At 35.2% G+C, this 19,398-nt stretch overlaps 2 protein-coding genes across 2 annotated transcripts in view; both read left to right on the top strand.

The window, feature by feature from the left end:
* LOC149946018 (ATP-binding cassette sub-family C member 1-like) overlaps window positions 1–13,841 on the top strand; it is a 49,103-nt gene extending 35,262 nt beyond the window's left edge. The window contains exons 16-26 of the mRNA XM_090171605.1: window positions 3,357–3,533; window positions 4,282–4,449; window positions 4,519–4,721; window positions 4,971–5,073; window positions 5,138–5,653; window positions 6,393–6,592; window positions 7,394–7,520; window positions 9,653–9,901; window positions 10,577–10,902; window positions 12,671–12,865; window positions 13,213–13,841. Coding sequence (XP_090027731.1) covers window positions 3,357–3,533; window positions 4,282–4,449; window positions 4,519–4,721; window positions 4,971–5,073; window positions 5,138–5,653; window positions 6,393–6,592; window positions 7,394–7,520; window positions 9,653–9,901; window positions 10,577–10,902; window positions 12,671–12,865; window positions 13,213–13,333 — 2,385 coding nt within the window. The 3' untranslated portion in view covers window positions 13,334–13,841. The remainder of the gene's footprint in view (window positions 1–3,356; window positions 3,534–4,281; window positions 4,450–4,518; window positions 4,722–4,970; window positions 5,074–5,137; window positions 5,654–6,392; window positions 6,593–7,393; window positions 7,521–9,652; window positions 9,902–10,576; window positions 10,903–12,670; window positions 12,866–13,212) is intronic.
* Window positions 13,842–17,207: 3,366 nt separating this feature from the next.
* On the top strand, window positions 17,208–18,623 carry LOC149946017 (uncharacterized). Its single transcript, XM_090172598.1, has 2 exons — window positions 17,208–17,711; window positions 18,406–18,623. The coding sequence occupies exons 1-2, from the start codon at window positions 17,285–17,287 to the stop codon at window positions 18,417–18,419; spliced, it is 441 nt and encodes a 146-aa protein (XP_090028724.1). The 5' UTR covers window positions 17,208–17,284; the 3' UTR covers window positions 18,420–18,623.
* Window positions 18,624–19,398: the final 775 nt, after the last annotated feature.

Below are 19,398 nucleotides of genomic sequence, written 5' to 3'. Positions count from 1 at the left end.
TTTAGGGTTAGATTATTAGCTTTTAAAATCTGGAAAATGAAAACCGGTGATACAAATGTATATGTATATATAAATAAAATAACACATTTAATAATAATAATATAACACATTTAATTAGGAAATGCCCAAAACTATTTATATATTCTTAAAATATTCAATGAAATATTTATCAGTTGCTGCAGCTCGTACCAAGAAACATCCATCTTTCTTTGTCCAAATAATAATAAATGTCGTTGCCCATCTCTCTAGCAAGACATTTCGAAATTAAAACACACCGGTTTATATATGTAGATATTAAAATTTAAAATCTATTAGTCGTTACATGAATAATACTTTGCTAATTAACCATTCTGGAGCAAGTAACCGTTTTCTGATTTCAGTAGTTCATAGAGAGTAAGGAAAGAGTTGCGAGTTACTTCTTTACGGTTACAGAATGGAAACAAATGATATGGTTTCAAATATATCTCTAACGATTAATATCAATTTTTGTGAGCTTAAATTACTTTTAAATTACCCCTTTACGAATGAGCGTTTGCCTGTAAAACGCGTACACACATATTCACACTCATTTCGTGTAACTGTAGAACGACTTGCCCTAAAAACTGCGATTGCAAAAGATCTGGTCTCGTTTGCTATGCAATGTTTGGTATGATCTGAAGTAACCCTTGGAAATATTTGATTGAAGAAGACGACGAGATTATAATTTGCGATTTGTAAATATTAGGAAGTAGCTGGGGAGCCCGACCTTCGACCGGGTCCCACATAGTTGCATTGATCGTATAATTCATAAAGCCATAAATTTAATCACTGATATATTTAAGATTTTGTATCTCCATATATTTTCTCATGTATAAAACGACGATACTTATCGTACACCGAGGTAAAGGATTGCACCAAAATTGCTACACAATATCGCGCAGTTTCCTAACAACGATCCAGTGGCGCACCCAGGTTTGTTTTCTGGAGGGGGCCCGTGAAGATCAAAACTCTTTCGACTGCTTTAGTTGTAATAATTAGAAAAAACCGAGTTTTCTTTTTGTTCTTGGAGGGGGCCCGGCCCTTCTGCCCCCACCCGCGTGCGCCACTGCAACGATTTGAAAGATCAAAATGGCAGGATTGAATAAATATTATTTTTTTCTGGTTTAAATTTAATCACTGGTATATTAAAGATTTTGTACCTCCAAAAATAACCGTGTACCACTATAAGAAACACATTTGATCGTTTAGAACCGGTTTATTAGATTGTATAACGCCTTTACTCTAAAATTTCGAAGTACTCCTATAGACTCCTCTAAGAAACCTTTTAGACTGCTTTAGAACTCGTACTCATATCAGTAACCTAGCTGACCCCTTTAACGTCGTGTACCCTATACCTCTATAAATATCAGTGTACTCCTATAAGGAGCCCCATGAACCTCTTTAAACTACCGCCAGAGCCGTTCTATTTTTTTTGGGCCCGGGGCAAATGTTTTAGACCCCGGGCTCCACTAACGTTTTCAAAATGTTATTGACTTTCTAACCCTCTTTGACCTAGGGGCCCCAATCAGTACCTCATGGGCCATATACTGCCAGGACCCGGGGATATAGACCGTTCTCTATTAAATTAAAACACGTGGCCTGTAGAGGGAAAGGAAAGCCCATCGACAGTTCGAATATAAATGATGAAAAACGATACATCGCCAAAGAAAACATCATGTGCTTATTATATAGTTAATTAAACAGTTTTGGGTATTTCCCAATAAAATGTTTTCTACAAATAAATGCGTTATATGTGTATCACCGGTTTTCATTTTCCAGATTTTAAAAGCTAACAATCTAACCCTAAAGTGATTCGAAATGGTTATAAGAATGCTATCGACAAGGTGAATATTTTCCAGCTGGCCATTTTCCAAGATGGCGAACGAAGTAACCGTCAGATACCTTTAAGATTTTGTAATAGTGTTCTCAGCGTCACAATCAAAAAATTTACCAAATTTGAAAACAATCGGACTATATCATTCAATTTTGAATGCGAAATTCGGCATTGCAGTCCGCCATTTTCTAAGATGGCGGACGAAATAACGGTCGCAGATACATAAGATTTTGTAACCATGTTCCAAAGGCCGTAATAAAACTATATACCAATTTTCAAACATATTGAAACATATAGTGGAAAGTTACGTGGAAAACCTTTTTGGCGGCCAAAATAACGGTTGTACACCAAAACAAAATTACAATACTATTCAGAAAGCCTTAAATGTATAATGTACCAATTTTTAACATTTTTGAACACTTTCATTTAATTTATGACGTCAGGCGTGCTTGGCGGCCATTTTCCAAGATGGCGTCGGAAGCTCACGTTCTAGAGGTGGGGACTTTAAGTATATTTTTTTTGGGGTCCAAAACTACCTATGTACCAATTTTCATCTTTATGGGAAAATGTTCCGAGTCAAACCGTATCTGTCCTGGGCTACCTATGACTAACAAACATTTGTGAAAATCGGTCTTTTTCAACCAACCCAACTTTATTTGTACGTTTTGAAGTATGCTCTTCATTTTTTTATTGAAAGCTTTCGTCTATCACCTACCGGTCAAAATGTATATTTTTGAAAAACAAGCAATTATTTTTAACTTTTTCTGAAATTTAGAAATTAGATAATTCCCAACTCAATACGAATTCTCCGAAAATTTCAAACTCTACCTATAATTTTAATTTCTAAAAGCACTCTTTCCAAGCAAATAAAAACACTCTGTATTACTTTATTAAACTATCTTTCTATTCAACTTACATAGAGTATATCAATATTATTCCACCATTGACACTTAAGAGTTAGAATGCAACAAGATTGTAGGGATGCGTTTTTCGTTTGCAGATTTGGGCACTAATATGTTGGAAGTTGATAGTGTATTTCAAATATAAACTATAATTAATTTGATGTGGTGAAATAGCTATTTGATTGTTAATGAGATTGCTTTATTAATATGAAGGAAACCTTAAATGACGCATTTAAGTGGCTAATTGATTGCAAAATGGTTTTTACTAAATCCAAAGTAAAACTTAAACTACAGGTAAGATCACTGTAAAATATGATGTATTGTATTCATAAAATCTATACATTAAAGACCGTCCGTTTAAAGGTAATTAATCAGTTATTTTCAATTCATCCTTGTGCTTAATTTTGCTTTAATACAGCAATTACTTGCTCATTAAAGAATAAGTAATCATTTTATTTCATGATCAAATTACAAACAAGTAGCTATAAGTAATTTGACCTAGAATTAAAATCATTTCTCTAATTTATTTCACGGAAGATTGATATTATCCCTCAGATTGACAATGACATATTTTAAACGAATGCATTTTTGATTGATCCTAGGGAACCATTGGATACGTTCCGCAACAGCCGTGGATTCTGAACCAGTCATTTCGAGAAAACATTTTGTTTCTGAAGCCGATGGATGAGAAAAGATACCAGGAAGTGATCCAGGCCTGCGCGTTGGAAGTCGACTTGGAAATGATGCCAGCCTACGACCACAGTGAAATAGGTGAAAAGGTAAATACACCCAATATATATATTCCGATCATAAAAATATCAAATACAGTTATTTTCTTAAATTATAATATTTGTATTAATCGTAGAAAAAGTAGAAAGTGCTTATGTTGATATGATGATTACCGGAACTTTAAACTAGCAAAAAATACCAAGCAAAATGAAACAAACAAAACGTGAAGAATATGATTATATTACAAAACGGGGGACCTACTTGGTTTTTTAAAATTTATAAGGTTTTCTAAAACGAAACGATTTCGAAATAAGAAGAAGTTAAAAACCCGCTTTTAAATGCATTCATCCTCGGTAAAACATTTCCTCTTTAGTGTCTCTAAGTCTGTAGTCGATTAAAGCAACTGAAGAGAATGTTAATATTATAAATAATTACTTACTAATTAATTAATCTATTATTATTAATTATTATAAATATATAATAATCAGTTATGATTATACCCAAGGCACCACCTTAGGCCCAAGTCATCTAGCGACTTTTAATGTCACCTAAATTATTTCAATGGATAGACCAATACCCGCTTTGCACACTGCCGTGGGAATAAAGTGTCTAAAATTTCATTGATTTATCTTTTACAATCATTCGAAACTAACGTTTTAAGACGATCGGCCGAATTCAATTTTTAAAACCATGTTTAATTACTTAATTAAAATCTGTTTTAGCTATGTAATTTTTAACACTTAATGTTTAAAATTTTGTTCAGCATATTTTTAATCTTGAATTTTTACGTATAAAAAGGGAATCAACTTGAGTGGAGGTCAGAAACAGAGAGTGAGTTTAGCCAGAGCTGTGTATCTGAACGACGAGATCTATTTGCTGGATGATCCTTTGGGTGCTGTCGATGCTCACGTTGGCAAACATATCTTTGACCAAGTTATAGGCGCAAATGGACTGCTCAGAGACAAAGTTAAATTCTATCTTAGTAGTACTCAATTTGAAAAGATACCGACCATTTATATACTTTTTTTTATGTAGACTCGAATCCTGGTTACGAACAACTTGACATTTCTGCCACAAGTAGATCAAATATTTTTCATGGACAGCGGCCGAATTGTCGAGAAAGGATCGTTTAATCAAATCATGAACACTGACGGCATTGCTCGCGACTTTTTCATGAATCATATGGATGTGAATGCAAGCACTCAAAAAAACATAGATAACTATGAAGATCCAAGCTGGTATGTAATATTTATATATAAGAAACGGTTGTCAAAGAACCGAATGTTCTACTGGTAAACTACACTACCGAATTAAGATATATCGTTTTTTAGAACCCATTTTGCTCAAAACTATTTTCAAACTTTGTGCTTTAATTATAGCATTATCTTTAAGCAGTTTTAAACTTATGCTCGTATTCAAATCTTGCTTGTAGTAGACTTACTGAAATTGAGTAAAATCACCAATCTCGATCAAATTATCTGTCTTAGGGTTAGTCGTGCCAAAGTGAAACCGTTAAAAGTACAAAAATTAGCAAACGAAGAAGGGAACAACGGTGAAATTATTTTGAAGGAAAACATAAAGAAAGGAAAAGTAAGACGAGCAATTCCTGGAAAAAACGTTTTATCTCATTTGTTATTGGCTATTTCGATTTTAGGTGTCATTCGTCGTGTACCTCAAAGCTGTTGGAGTTATCTGGATATCGCTACTCCTGGCTTGTAACATTTGCTACAATTTAATTTCCGTGTTTTCTTCATATTGGTTGGCATTGTGGAGTGAAGACGCCCACACTGGCGATGCCCTTGACCCTTCGCAAAGAGATTTTCGTTTGACCATCTACGGTCTTTTAGCTTTCGCTCAAAGCTTTGCGTACAGCTTTGTGATTATAATATTCGTGGTAGGAACTCTGCGCGCATCCCTGACATTGCATTCTCGGATGCTGTTGAGTATCTTTCATTCGCCAACAAGCTTCTTCGATACGACGCCAGTGGGAAGGGTGCTTAATCGCTTTTCCAGCGACATTGATATCGTTGACAATGAGCTACCACTTTCGTCAAGATTAAGCCTCTGGGCGTTTTTTGATATCGGACTTACCATAATAGGAGTGTGTATGGGAATTCCAGCTTTTATAATAGCTGTCATTGTGGTCGTGTCTTTGTTTACCGTCTTGCAGGTAAGATATTTATTTATTTCCAATATAATCTTGGCGGAATTTCACTTACATTTTTGAGGAAATTAAACTAGCCTCGTTTCTGAAACATTTTGCAAACCACTATATCCCCCTTTACAAACATACCAATCAAACCTTACACCAAAGTTTACGAAATAGTGACTGAAGTTATTAAACTACTGATGCTAAAATTTTACCAAACTTTGAATAGAAAGGAATCAAGTTCCGATCCATATTTGATACAATTCCGATTCGTTCTTAACAAAATTCCGTTTTGGATTTTGAATAAATTCTGTTACTTCCGATCTCTTGAAGAACAAATTCGTGGGTCATTTAAATTTCCGATCCAAGAGTGATCAAAATAAGTTAAATCATTTACATTTAATAAGCTAACGTAAGGGCTAATACGAACTAAAAAGGTGTGCGCAGTTTGATGACATGGAATTCATCATCAACATTAAGTACTTATTTTGAAAATATATAAACAAAGGAGTACTATATATGTCATTGCGATCTTGAAGGTGAACCAAAGGAAACAATGCTATTAAAATATACGATTCCCTCAGTACAACAGAAGCACGGATGGTATTTAATTTCAAATTGTGTGTGGGACCCCTTTAAAAAATGATCTTTCAAATATTTTAGGTCAAGCTTTGGAAAATCTTATGCAAACAATGGTGTCTTTAATGTGTGGGACTTTCCCGATTGTTACATCAGTGTCTTATCAGTATTTCTCTAATAGCGATTTTACGCCGCAGTCAGTCGACAATTGAAGAGAATTTCATCGATAAGGCATTCTTTTGTGGTTTCACACTTCTCGACATCTCTGAGTGGCTTGACTATCATCCGAGCTTGCAGGGCATCTCCCAGGTTTTTGACCCAGTGTCGAAATCTCATCGACAACAGCAGCGCAGTTTTCTATTTAACGGAAATGACCGGAAGGTAAATTAGTCATTGAAAATTTGCACTGTATACTTGACCGGATGCCTTGGGTACCAAGCAATAATTTGGGAATGTGTGAATAAAATGATGAATTCGAAATTTGAAAGTCAGGTCAAAGGGGGAACTCTACTTTTAATTTGAAATCTTCCAAATATTAGTGCTTCTAAACGTAATAAGCGTGATATTCGACATTTTTCTCTCGCAGGGTTCTTTAGTGTATTGTCTAAATTGCTAGAGCAACAGCACTCGAAAGGCACCTTCATCTTCAATACTTGGATTAAGAAATTCATCAGAACTTAACTTCTCCTCGAATGTTTGGGGACTAAGTTATTAAAACAAAAACAGTTTTGTTTGTCAAAAACTCCAAATATTAAACCCTTCAAAAAGTTCCATACTCAAGGGGGATGACTTTTGCTGGAAACGCAAGTAATTGGCAGACCGTTTAGGAATTTTGATTAAGTCGTTGAAATGTTAATTTTTCAAAACCAAACGCCTACTAGGCATTTCCTCATTAGTCAATTTATAAAGCTTTTTATTTTCGTACAAAGGTCGTGGAAATTCAATCTTTTTTTTTATATTTTTACTATCACTTTTTTCAAATAATCCAAATGTGATTCAGTGTCTCTGATCAATAAAATCATGGTTTGGTAAATTCTTCCCAAACAACTTGCTCTCCAGTTAGACGCTTCTTTACAAACAATACTACTAAAATTATTTAATACAAATTGTGTCGAAATAATAATTTTAACCCTTTTTGGAAACTTGAACTTGGATTAAAAGACCATCTTTTTTGTTAAACAGTTGGTTGAACATAAGAGTGGCAGTCGTAGGGAGTTTACTTCTGTATTTTGCAGCAATTTTTGCCGCAATCTCTAAAGGAAGACTTTCTCCGGGAGTTGTTGGCTTCCTCATCTCAAACGTTAATATCGTAAGTGGTTGCGTTCAAAGACTAAATTTAGCTACAAACTCGTAATAAATCTAATTATTTTATTAAAATTGATTTTTTAGAATAAATTATTTACCCTGATTTGTTCTGAGATTTTTAGTAGAAGAGTAACTGTTTGACATCAATTTACTCTGATTTTGTTGTGGCGAATAGTTCGAGTCGCTAGTCGGGGTAAAAATGTTATCACAAAATTGCTGCCTGTGACCGTTTTCGTAGTTAATTTCTGGATAAGCGGACGATTTTATTAGTTTACTCTCTTTACACCTCCTTAACAGAAAGAGTGAGAAGTGTAGCCTCAGTACGCTGACCTTGAATAGTTCATTGTGTAGAGTAAATCTCTCCACCAGAACAAGCGAATATTTTAATTCAACATACAAGTTGTACTCATTTACTTCTACAAGAGGTAAAAAGTAACAACCTATACTACTTCTTTGAACCGTATAGATTAATTCAATTTTAATTTTGGGGCGTGGCTTTAATTTGATATTAGCCAAACGATGAAGAAACCTTGACGAATTTGGGTTGATCAAAGACTCAATCGATCAAATCATTTTCAAAGTTTAAAGTAAAATTTTAATAGAACAAATAATATTGAACAACAATATCATATTTTAAACATGGTTTGATTGGTTCAATTTTATTTTAAAACATTCTACTAAACAATTTTCGTAACTAAATAGTTTTGTTAGTAAAAAACCAAAATTTTTAGATCTTATGTACAAGGGCTTTGCTTTCGAAAATTAAAGAATAACACTAACGAAATGTACATTTGTTGATGTTTAACTAAAATCGAAGGCAGATCACTATTTTGTTTATTAGGGCACCTTCGGAAAAAATCATGATTAAATGGATTAACTCAAGATTAAATGGATTAAATAAAGATTAAATAGATAAAATAAAGATTAAATGCATTAAATCAAGATTAAATAGATTATATCAAGATTAAATAGATTAAATCAAGATTAAATGGATTAAATAAAGATTACATGGATTAATTCAAGATTAAATAGATAATATCGAGATTAAATAGAATAAATCAAGATTAAAGGGATTAAATAAAGTTAAATGGATTATATCAAGATTAAATGGATTAATTAGATATAAAATAGATTAAATAAAGATTAAATGGATTAAATAAAGATTAAATGGATTAAATCAAGACTAAATGGATAAAACGAAGATTAAATAGATAAAATGAAGATTAAATAGATTAAATAAAGATTAAGTGAATTAAACCAAGATTAAATAGATTATTTCGAGATTAAAAAGAATAAATCCAGATTTAATGGATTAAATAAAGATAAAATGGATTAAATAAAGATAACACGGATTAAATAGATATAAAAAGATTAAATGGATTAAATCAAGATAAAATGGATAAAATGAAGATTAAATAGATAAAATGGATAAAACGAAGATTAAATAGATAAAATGAAGATTAAATAGATTAAATAAAGGTAAAATGGATAAAATAAGGATTTAATGGATTAAATAAAAATAAAATGGATTAAATAGATTATATCAAGATTAAATAGATTTAATAAAGATTACATGGATTAAATAAATATTACATGGATTAAATAAAGATAACATGGATTAAATAAAGATTAAATGGATAAAATGAAGATTAAATAGATTAAATAAAGATTAAATTGATTAAATAAAGATTAAATGGATAAAATGAAGATAAAATGAATTAAATCGACATTAAATGGATTAAATAAAGAAAATGGATTAAATAAAGATTACAAGATTAAATAAAGATTACAAGATTAAATAAAGATTAAATGGATTAAATAAAGATTAAATGGATTATATCAAGATAAAATAGATTATATCAAGATTAAATAGATTAAATCAAGTATAATGGATTAAATAAAGATTAAATGGATTAAATCAAGATAAAGGGTATTAAATAAGGATTAAATGGATTAAATAAAGATAAATTGATTAAATAAAGATAAATTGGATTCAATAAAGATTAAATGGATTCAATAAAGATTAATTGGTTTAAATAAAAATTTAATGGATTAAATCAAGATTAAATTGATTAAATCAAGATTAATTCTAATTAATTAATGAACAAAAATAAATTTTTAACATTGTTATTTCAGATACTTCAAAGTATTCCGAGAATAGTGAAAAATACAATCAACGTTGAAAACCAAAGTGTCTCAGTGGAGCGCATTCACGAGTACTCCCATTTGTCGTCGGAAGCGCCCTGGGAAACCACCGATCTCGCACTACCTCCGTCATGGCCTAATGAAGGACGAATTGTGTTCAGAGAATGCAGCGCTCGATACAGAGAAGGACTTGACCTAGTCTTGAATAGCATCTCCTTCCAAATACGTTCCAAGGAAAAGGTTTCTATGAGTATTGTTAATTTTATTAATACATTGTCTGTGACCCAGGAGTCAAATTCTGAACGGCCTTGGTCGTATAGCTGTTATGATTCATGACAGTTACAATGAGCTCATTTTTCATATGCATATAAACTGAGTGTGCATAGGTTTAAAACGAGTACAATTCGTTTTTCAAAAATTGGTTTATGTGACTGTGTCCATTTAATGGGATTCCAAAAATAATGAAGAAAGTTCTCCTTTTTTTGGGCACCACATTTCCCCATCGGGCGACTGTAATGAGATAGCCTAAAATATATAAAAAAAAATTAATGTTTTAATTATTTCAAAAAAAGGTTGTTCAAAACTCTGGTGATGATTATTTTACTAATGAGGATACTAAAAGTATCTTCGTTCTTTTTATTAATGGTGTTCTTTAACCATAAAATATAATGTGTCAAACAATAAATATACCAACAATTCATTTGAAACCGTAAAACAACAACCGGGTGCCTTCAGCAGTGCAACAGAACAAATACCAAACAAACCTTACGGGTTGACTACTTTAGGTAATGTTCGGGCGAGACTAAGCAATTCCTGAGTTTGTCCTTGACTTTACGCATCCTGGTTAAGGCAGTGTTGGAAAACGGTCTACCACTTATAATCGAGTACCCAAAATCAAACATTTGGTTCTCATAGGTTGGGATTGTTGGTCGTACTGGAGCTGGGAAATCTTCCATTACTATGGCATTGTTCAGACTTATCGAACTCTCGTCTGGTCAAATCCTGATCGATGACGTGGACATCGCCCAAGTGGGCCTCTACGACCTCCGCTCTCGATTGACCATCATTCCTCAGGACCCCGTTCTCTTCTCCGGCCCACTAAGACTGAATCTGGATCCTTTCAACAAATACTCGGACCAAGACATCTGGTCGGCTCTGGAGCACTCGCATTTGAAGACATTCGTCAAGTCACTGGCAAAAGGACTATCTCACGAGATCACCGAAGGTGGAAATAATTTGAGGTTTGTTAATCTGCACGATAATGTTTTTTAGGTTTAAAACTATTATTCTTAAATGGCAATTAAAGTTAAATTTCATTGAGACTTATATCATTCCAATAAAAGGAAGTGAAATAAGTTTCGGTTGAAGGGTAGCATTAAGGGGTTGCTAAATCCCAAGGAGCAGATATTGAGAAATGGTTTAGTTAAAATTTGTATTTTTTCTATCTTTTTGACAATTTGTATAAAAAAATTAAAATACGAAATATATTTTGTTGTATTTAATGAATGTTTGAGAATAATAATCTGCAAATTGATTCCCGTTTTTATTAGTTGGAAATGCATTCATACAGGTCTTTCATTCACTTAAAGCGGACGAAGAGACTTCTTTGTTTGCTGCCTGTATTTAGTAGCACTCGAAGGTCACTATCTGTGGCTTGGGGGTCTATCTCGGTCCTTTTCGGGTTATTTATTGTCCTTGAGGACATGATTTCCTAGTGATTCGAGAGTAGCTTCTAGTGAATTACGAACAGTGGTTATATCAGACCACATTTGGTGAATAAGAAAATATTTCTGGATATTTTAGACCACATCTGGTCAGTTGCGAACCACTTTCAGCAAATTGGAGGTTACTTAATCGGGTTTTATTGTGGCCCATTACCTGTTTTTTTTTGGGGGTCCCTTTCGGTCATTTGCAATCACTAGCTAAAAACTTACGTTTCTTAAGGGCCAATATTTTGGGCATGTCCTGGAGCTAAGAAGTTGTTTTCTCCGAACAGTTTAGAAAGCATGCTGTAAATATTATAGTGATTCTCAAGGTACTTATCGAGAAAAGTTATGAATCCTACTCTGACGTAATATATCTTACGCCAATTAGAAGAGGAATAGAACATATTTTGAAGATTCCAGCAAGTTTGTTCTCGAGTTAAAAAGGAATATGCGAAACAATTTCAAATATTTATAAAACTGTTTTACTTTGTTTTAAATTTGAAAATATAAAAATATAATTCCAGAATATTGAAACTTTTTTAAGAATAACGTTACGTTGCTATTAAGGACCATTCCTTTTCAATACACTTAAAATAATAACTGAAAGTCCATTTTAAGTTGGTAAATTGCTAATACCGCTGTCTGAATTTCTTTGATGGAAACTGCATCCGTTCTCTATGGTTTTCTGTATGCTTTATTTATGCATTTACAATTTTTGTCTTAACAATGTTATATTTCAATTTTGTGATTGTTAGTACAAGGATTAGGCTAGGCTTATTGAAAATGTGTTTAACAATAACCTGGTAGTAAATTTAATAATAGGGATTAGTTTTTATTTAAATTTCTGATAACGCAATCATTAACCAAAATCGTTCAGTGTAATGGGCCCTTAAATAAATCATCCTCCCAGGAAATCACCAATAAGTAATATTTCCGAGAGCCAGGACCCGCAAGTACTGTTTCAATTGTGCTTTTTGAAATAATGGAAACTTTTTACCCTTAAACAGAACGTCGTGTTTTTCCTAAGCCTTACAACGTCAGAAACAGCTACCTGTTTAAAATGGTACACTTGTTGCATACCGTACAGATGAAAAGTTTCCATTATTTTAACAAGCACTATATAAACAGTGCGTTTCAGGTCCTGGCTCTCTAAAATATTACTTCTTGCAAAATTTTATTAAAGCTTCTATTCTAGGGTTTTTTATGTTTTTTATGGTAATAATATTCATAAAGCTTTGCCTTGAAAATATTTTTATTAAAATCACTGAAATGATTAAAGCTCTACAACTTTTCTTTGCCGTAGTGTGGGTCAACGCCAATTGGTCTGCTTGGCCCGAGCATTGTTGCGAAACACCACAATTCTCGTCTTGGACGAAGCCACCGCTTCTGTGGACCTGGAAACAGACGAACTGATACAAAACACCATACGTCAAGAGTTTGCTAATGCCACAGTGTTGACCATTGCACACAGACTTAATACCATAATGGATTATGATAGGTTAGATAAATGTTTTAAATTACAAAATTGTAACCTCAGTACATTGTGTAATGTTTTCTGTTCGATTTTTGGCTGAATATATTTAAAATACACCGATTTAGTAGGAATAGCTTTAATTTCCTCGGTTTCCTTGTCACTCGTAGTTTACTTTCCATTTTCTAAACTTTAAAAAGAACCTTAGTAGTTAATCTTGTACTCTCATGTGATTTTCAGAGTAAGAAACATTTATTTTATTTACGTATAGTTGTAAAAAGAGCTACTCCATTGCATATATTTAACTTTTATTTTGACAGTTTAGTAATTAATCTCTATTTAAATATATTATGTTATTTTACTTTCTTTTGCAGGGTCTTAGTGCTTGATCGCGGCACCGTTGCGGAATTCGATGCTCCGAATACTTTGTTACAAAGAGAAGATTCAATTTTCTATAGTCTAGCCAAAAGTGCCAATCTTGTAAACGAATTTTGATGATCTAAGCGTAGAACTGCACTTCCAGCTTTCATCCAAGATTTGACCAACAAATAAGGAATGCTGCACTGAAAAGACTATTTTATTTATATTTTTGCAACCGCTTATATTTATCCGAATGAAAAGAGAATCAGGTGTTTATTACTAGGAAGGAAAGATATTGTACGAGTAATAATTGTTTCCATCGAGTGAGTTAGGCTTATCGAAAGCGCTTGCCATAAGAACTGAAACTCCACTGGCAATCTTAGAGATCCTGCAAACCACTGGTGACTCGCTTTAATAGTAGCAGCTTTCAGGAGTTCTATAAATGTTATCATATTTTACACGGAAACTCACTACGTCTCGAGAGTTTTCAGAGCTTCCATCTGAAATCGCTATTAGTCAATGATAAAAATTCAGTACACAATTTAAAAAATTTTGTGTTTTTGGTGGTTTTTATGGGTGAATCTGGGTGGTATCATTACCTAAACTGTTAAAAATAAAAGTATATTAAAGGGTACAAAAAAAATAGCTCTTTGTATTTTTATACCTTTATTGGGGTTTCTCTCCAAATGATTTTAAGTAAAAATGGTACTGTTTACATATAAGGTATTTATTGAAACTCTTTTGTGCGTTGTCAAGATAAGTACCAGAAAAATTCTTTTAAGGTGTAAGCCTATAATGGGAGGGTGTAAGCCTATTATGGGAGGGTGTAAGCCTATAATGGGAGGGGTAAGCCTATAATGGGAGGGTGATTCCTCTGAAAAAAGAACCTCTTGGAAGGATGAATCGAAGAATTGTTGCCTTTTTCGAAATTCATGTATTTTTCTGTAGTCCAGTGCTATCTCCACTTTGACTCTTGAATGAGTCTGAATCTGTAAAAAACAACTTGTTATTTTGTGGTTTACGGACGGTTGTCTTTTCCGAGTGATTAAGGAAAATTTACATATCTTACGGAGCACTAATCAATATTTTCAAGGTAGATATGTTTAATTATTTTCTTATTCAAAATTGAAGTCTGAATGAACAGACCTTTTGTGTTTCTATTGTCATGTAATGCAAATTAAACAATTTGCAGCTAGTGTATGATAAAGTTTTTGATTAGTAAAAGACATCGCTAGATCGTTGATTATTATTCCACTAGTCATCATCCAAAATAAAATGTAAGTTTGTTATTATACACAAAGTTTGGACGGTCGTCCAAGTGTATATATTTAGCTAGCAAGATTTTTAACATAAGATCGAGTCCTTCACGCTATGGGAGTAAATTAAAATTTTTGGGGCGAGATTTTGGAGAGTAAAGAGCTCTGTGACGTCACTTAACGTTAAATTATTTAGCCAGGGCTAGAAGAAAAACGGTTGTTCCGATAAGGTTCAAATTTTAAACCAATGTTCTTTATTGAATTGTCTAAGGACATTTTTAATTTTATTAATTTTCAATGAATTTAAGATATTTTAAATTAATTTAAAAGAAAATTATTGTGTATTATTAGAACCAGATGGCGATAGCGTTACTGTGTTCAAAAAAGTTATCATTATTGAACAGACCTCTTATTATATGGTGTCTTTGCGCCATCGCGAAAAATAATATGGCCGTTATTGATGCACAAGCTCGTATTCAGTTAAGCCTTGGACAAATGTATAGTTATGGTAAAAGAAATAATCACAGGCACCGAGATAGGCTAGCGTGGCCGAGGGGTTACGATCGTTGTTTGTGAAGACATCAACCTATGTATTAAATGTTCGAGCCTCGTCATGTGAAGATAAATATATATATTATTAATAATATAGTGTAATTTATAATATCCAATTATTATTATTGTTGAATTTAAAACTTACAGTTATAATCTTAAATTATATAAATATAATATAATCAATATATTAATTATAATATATTTTATCTCAATCTATCACTCTAGGGACACTGCTGTGGTTAAAATCATTTCCCCTTCTGCTGATGGGAATGATGAACTCACGCTGGCTTCTGCTTACTTTCCCTACGATGATGCTCTGCCCCCACCATCACAGGAGGTGACCAATCTGGTCAACCACTGTGAGCGGTCGGGAAAGAAACTCATTATAGGTTGTGATGCGAACGCTCACCATGATATCTGGGGCAGCAGTGACTGCAACGATCGTGGTGATAAACTAATGGAATATGTGGTTAGTACGAAACTCCATATTCTTAATAGGAACAATGAACCAACTTTTGTTACTCGTAACAGAAGTGAGGTCATTGATCTCACGCTGTGCACAGAAAATGTCGCAGCTCTTATTAATGACTGGCATGTGTCTAGTGAACCATCACTGTCGGATCACAGACACATTTGCTATACAGTCAGGATAAAAGTGGTTCAGGTTTGTACCGAACTTCGTAATCCCAGGCGAACTAATTGGCCTGGTTTTAGGGATGATCTAAATCTTCATCTGAAGGATGATAAGCCTAGGCTGTCATCGGTGCTGGATTTTGATTTGGCTGTTGATCGCATGCAACATGCCATTATCGACTCCTACCACCGTAACTGTCCGGTGAAGTCTGCCAACCAGCCAAGGCTAGTTCCTTGGTGGAATCTTGAGATTGGCAGGCTTCGCAAAGAGTCTAGGAGGCTCTTTAACAAAGCTAAGAGGTCGGGTGACTGGGTTGCCTACAAGCAAACTCTCACTGCGTACCACAAGGCCATCCGCGAGGCCAAGAGGGACTCGTGGAGGAATTTCTGTGAGAATATCTCTGATATTCCTAGTACGGCAAAGTTAATGAAAATTATGGCCAACGATAAGACTAAACATCTTGACACTATCAAGTTGAAAGATGGCAGTCATTCTTCGTCGGGTAAGGAGACTCTAACTCATATGTTAGATGTACACTTTCCCGACTCCAGAATTACAAACAGTACTGATTCTGACCCCCTTCCTATTAGGATTGCACGTACCAAAAGGGAGGACTGGGCGGTGGCGAACAAAATTGTCACGCACTCGCGACTTATTTGGGCTATAAAGTCTTTTAAGCCCTATAAGTCTCCAGGGCCGGATGGGATACTTCCCATTCTGTTGCAGGAGGGCATTGACATTGTCTGCCCAATGCTGAGTAGAATCTATAGGGCTTGTATTGCCCTTGGATATATTCCTAGCACCTGGAAGCTTTCTAGGGTGATCTTTATTCCGAAGCCAGGGAAATCTAACTATCTCGAGGCTAAGGCTTTTAGACCAATCAGTTTGACTTCTTTTTTTCTAAAGATTTTGGAGAAATTGGTAGACAACTATATTAGGGGAGAGGTTATTTCTCATACACCTCTCTCGACGGCTCAGTATGCCTACCAAAAAGGCAAATCTACTGAGACTGCCCTTCATGGCATAACCAATTGCATTGAAAGGGCTATTAACTTTAAGGAAATAGCATTAGCTGTGTTCCTTGATATTGAGGGCGCCTTTGATAAGGTGTCCAGCGCCGTCATCATGAAGGCTGCTAAGCGCTTTGGCATTAATGACACTCTGTGTCTCTGGCTCAAAGCTATGCTGACGAATCGTGTGGTGGTATCCTCCCTGCTCGGTGAATCCCTTATGATCTCCACCAGCCGTGGTTGCCCGCAAGGTGGTGTTCTATCACCTCTGCTGTGGTGCCTGGTTGTGGATGAGCTTTTGGTGAGGCTAGACAGGGATGGGTGCCGCTGCTTCGGCTATGCCGACGATATCGCCATCATCTTTACGGGAAAATTCCCCAACACTACTAGCGATTTAGTGAGAAGGGCTCTTGCATCAGTGGAAAAATGGTGCAGGGAAGTTGGTCTTACGGTTAATCCTAGTAAAACGGTACTTGTTCCTTTTACTCGTAAAAGGCTGCAAAATTCTTTTAATGATATCTCCTTATTTGGGACTATTTTGAGGGAAAGAACGGAGGTGAAGTACCTTGGTGTTATTCTTGACAACAAACTAACGTGGAAGCCTCACCTTGACTGTGTAGTTAAGAAGGCCAAGATGTTACTTTGGAGGACTAGGAGTGCAGTTAGCAGGTCATGGGGGCTTAGCCCTAAAGTGGCCTTCTGGCTGTACACCATGATCATCAGACCACTGCTCTCTTATGCTGCAGTGGTCTGGTGGCCAAGAGTCCGAATTAAGACTGTGCAGAGCGATCTGCGCACCCTACAAAGGCTGGCTTGTGTCAGCATCACAGGAGCTATGAGAACAGCCCCAAGTGCTTCTCTAGAAATTCTCCTGAACATTCTTCCTCTTCATCTTTTTATAGAGGAAGCTGCTGCTATGGGAGCCTATAGGCTCAACCAGAATGGTTGGTGGAAGGCGAATACTTGGGATAATAGCCACACCAAGATCTTTCGGGAAATTTCATGTCAGTTACCTGTATATCTCATGGGTTCTGATTTGATGACTACGAAGCTGCGTTTTAGTAAGTCCTTCAATACTTATTTTCCAAGCCGTACAGAGTGGGCTAATCATAGTACCCTCGGGGCCAGAGGAGAAATCGTCTGGTTTACCGATGGGTCTAAGACCCGCTCTGGCTCAGGTTCGGGGATGTATTGTCTTACTAGCAATCTCGGCTTCTTTGAAAGCCTTGGTGTATATGCTAGTGTTTTCCAGGCGGAAATTGCCGCTATCTGCTTCTGTGTTGATTTTTGTCTTAAGAAGAAGCTTCATGGCAAGGTTATCCAAATTTATTCGGATAGTCAAGCAGCCCTCAAGGCTCTCAACCAGTTTCAGGTCTCTTCAAAACTGGTTTACAGCTGTTTGAACCTCCTCTCGGAGCTAGGCACCAATAATAAAGTTCAGCTCTATTGGGTTCCTGGCCATCGGGGGTACTATGGTAATGAGAGGGCCGATGTCTTAGCCAAGAAGGGGGCAGAGGCTGGGTTCTTTGGTCCTGAACCTGTCGTTCCTATCCCCTCTAGCATAGTTCGCGGCCTTATCTCTAACTCCATGACTGACCGTCAACTCAAGCTTTGGCTTGAGATGGATGGCCAAAGGCAGGCTAAAGAGTTTATCTCGGGCCCCTCTAGGCAGAGAGCTAAGGAGCTGCTCTCGCTTTCCAAATCTAATATCAGGTTGGTCATTGGCCTACTAACAGGTCACTGTCTCCTTAACAGACATCTTCACCTGATTGGAATCAGTGATGATCCAATCTGTAGGGCATGTCAGGCTGAGGAAGAAACCGCCTCTCATGTGCTTTGTAGGTGCGATTACTACGCGGCCCAAAGATTCGAGCATCTTGGTATGCATCAACTGGAAACTTCTGATTTCTATAATATGCCGGCCAAGAGGATTCTCCGTTTTGTGTCGGATATTGGACTTTTTAAGTCTTAAGGTTCGGGTTTTGCACACTGGACCTCTGGTCGACGTGCGCGAACGGGCATTTCCAAAGCCCTTCACCCCTTCATCAATAATAATATAATAATAATAATATATTTTAAGTTTCTCTTCCCAATTTTTCTAAATTTAAATAAAAATTATTTTTCTTATTAATTTTAAGTTACAATATTATTATAGAAAGTGGCGTTGCGAAGCGCGTTGTCGTTTGGTATATACTTTGAGTTACAACATGGTTTTACCAAACGACGTAGCGCAAAATGGAAATTAGGGAACTCATTTTTACCATTACAATCACCGTGTCTGTCGGCGTACGCAGTTTCTTAGAAATAAGGAAAATGTTTTTCCAAAAGCGCGCTCTTTTTGTCATTTGATGTTTTAAATTTTCTTTTAAACTTGCGTTAGTATCGGATGGGATTCGAACCCCAGCCCTCCTGCACGATGGGTGAGCGTTCTACCCCAGAAACACGGATATATAATACCATTCACTGCAGGGTTTGAAATAGCAGTGCCCATAATGTTTGGGAATACATTTGTTTGTGATTTGTGTTTGAAGTATATAAAATTGGGTAAACTCCCCCCTCAATGTTTTCTAAATGGATTTCAGGTAGATCCGGTGCCAGATGAGATTTCAAAGTTTAATTTTATTGAGAAAATGCTTATTCAGAAACAGGCCCGTCTTAAGACCTTTTGGGGCCCTGGGCTAAATTATTTCTTAAGACCTTTGACAATAATCAACCAAAACGTTTACTTTCAAAAGTATAACATATATA

Source organism: Leiobunum rupestre, chromosome 4, assembly GCF_980474605.1.
Source record: "Leiobunum rupestre chromosome 4, qqLeiRupe1.1.hap1, whole genome shotgun sequence".
NCBI classification, from domain to species: domain Eukaryota; kingdom Metazoa; phylum Arthropoda; class Arachnida; order Opiliones; family Sclerosomatidae; genus Leiobunum; species Leiobunum rupestre.
This window is presented reverse-complemented; position numbering and strand designations above follow the sequence as displayed.

Bases quoted from the DNA above. Each gene is read 5' to 3' on its own strand.
- LOC149946017 (XM_090172598.1), top strand. From the start codon at position 17,285: ATGTTACTTTGGAGGACTAGGAGTGCAGTTAGCAGGTCATGGGGGCTT.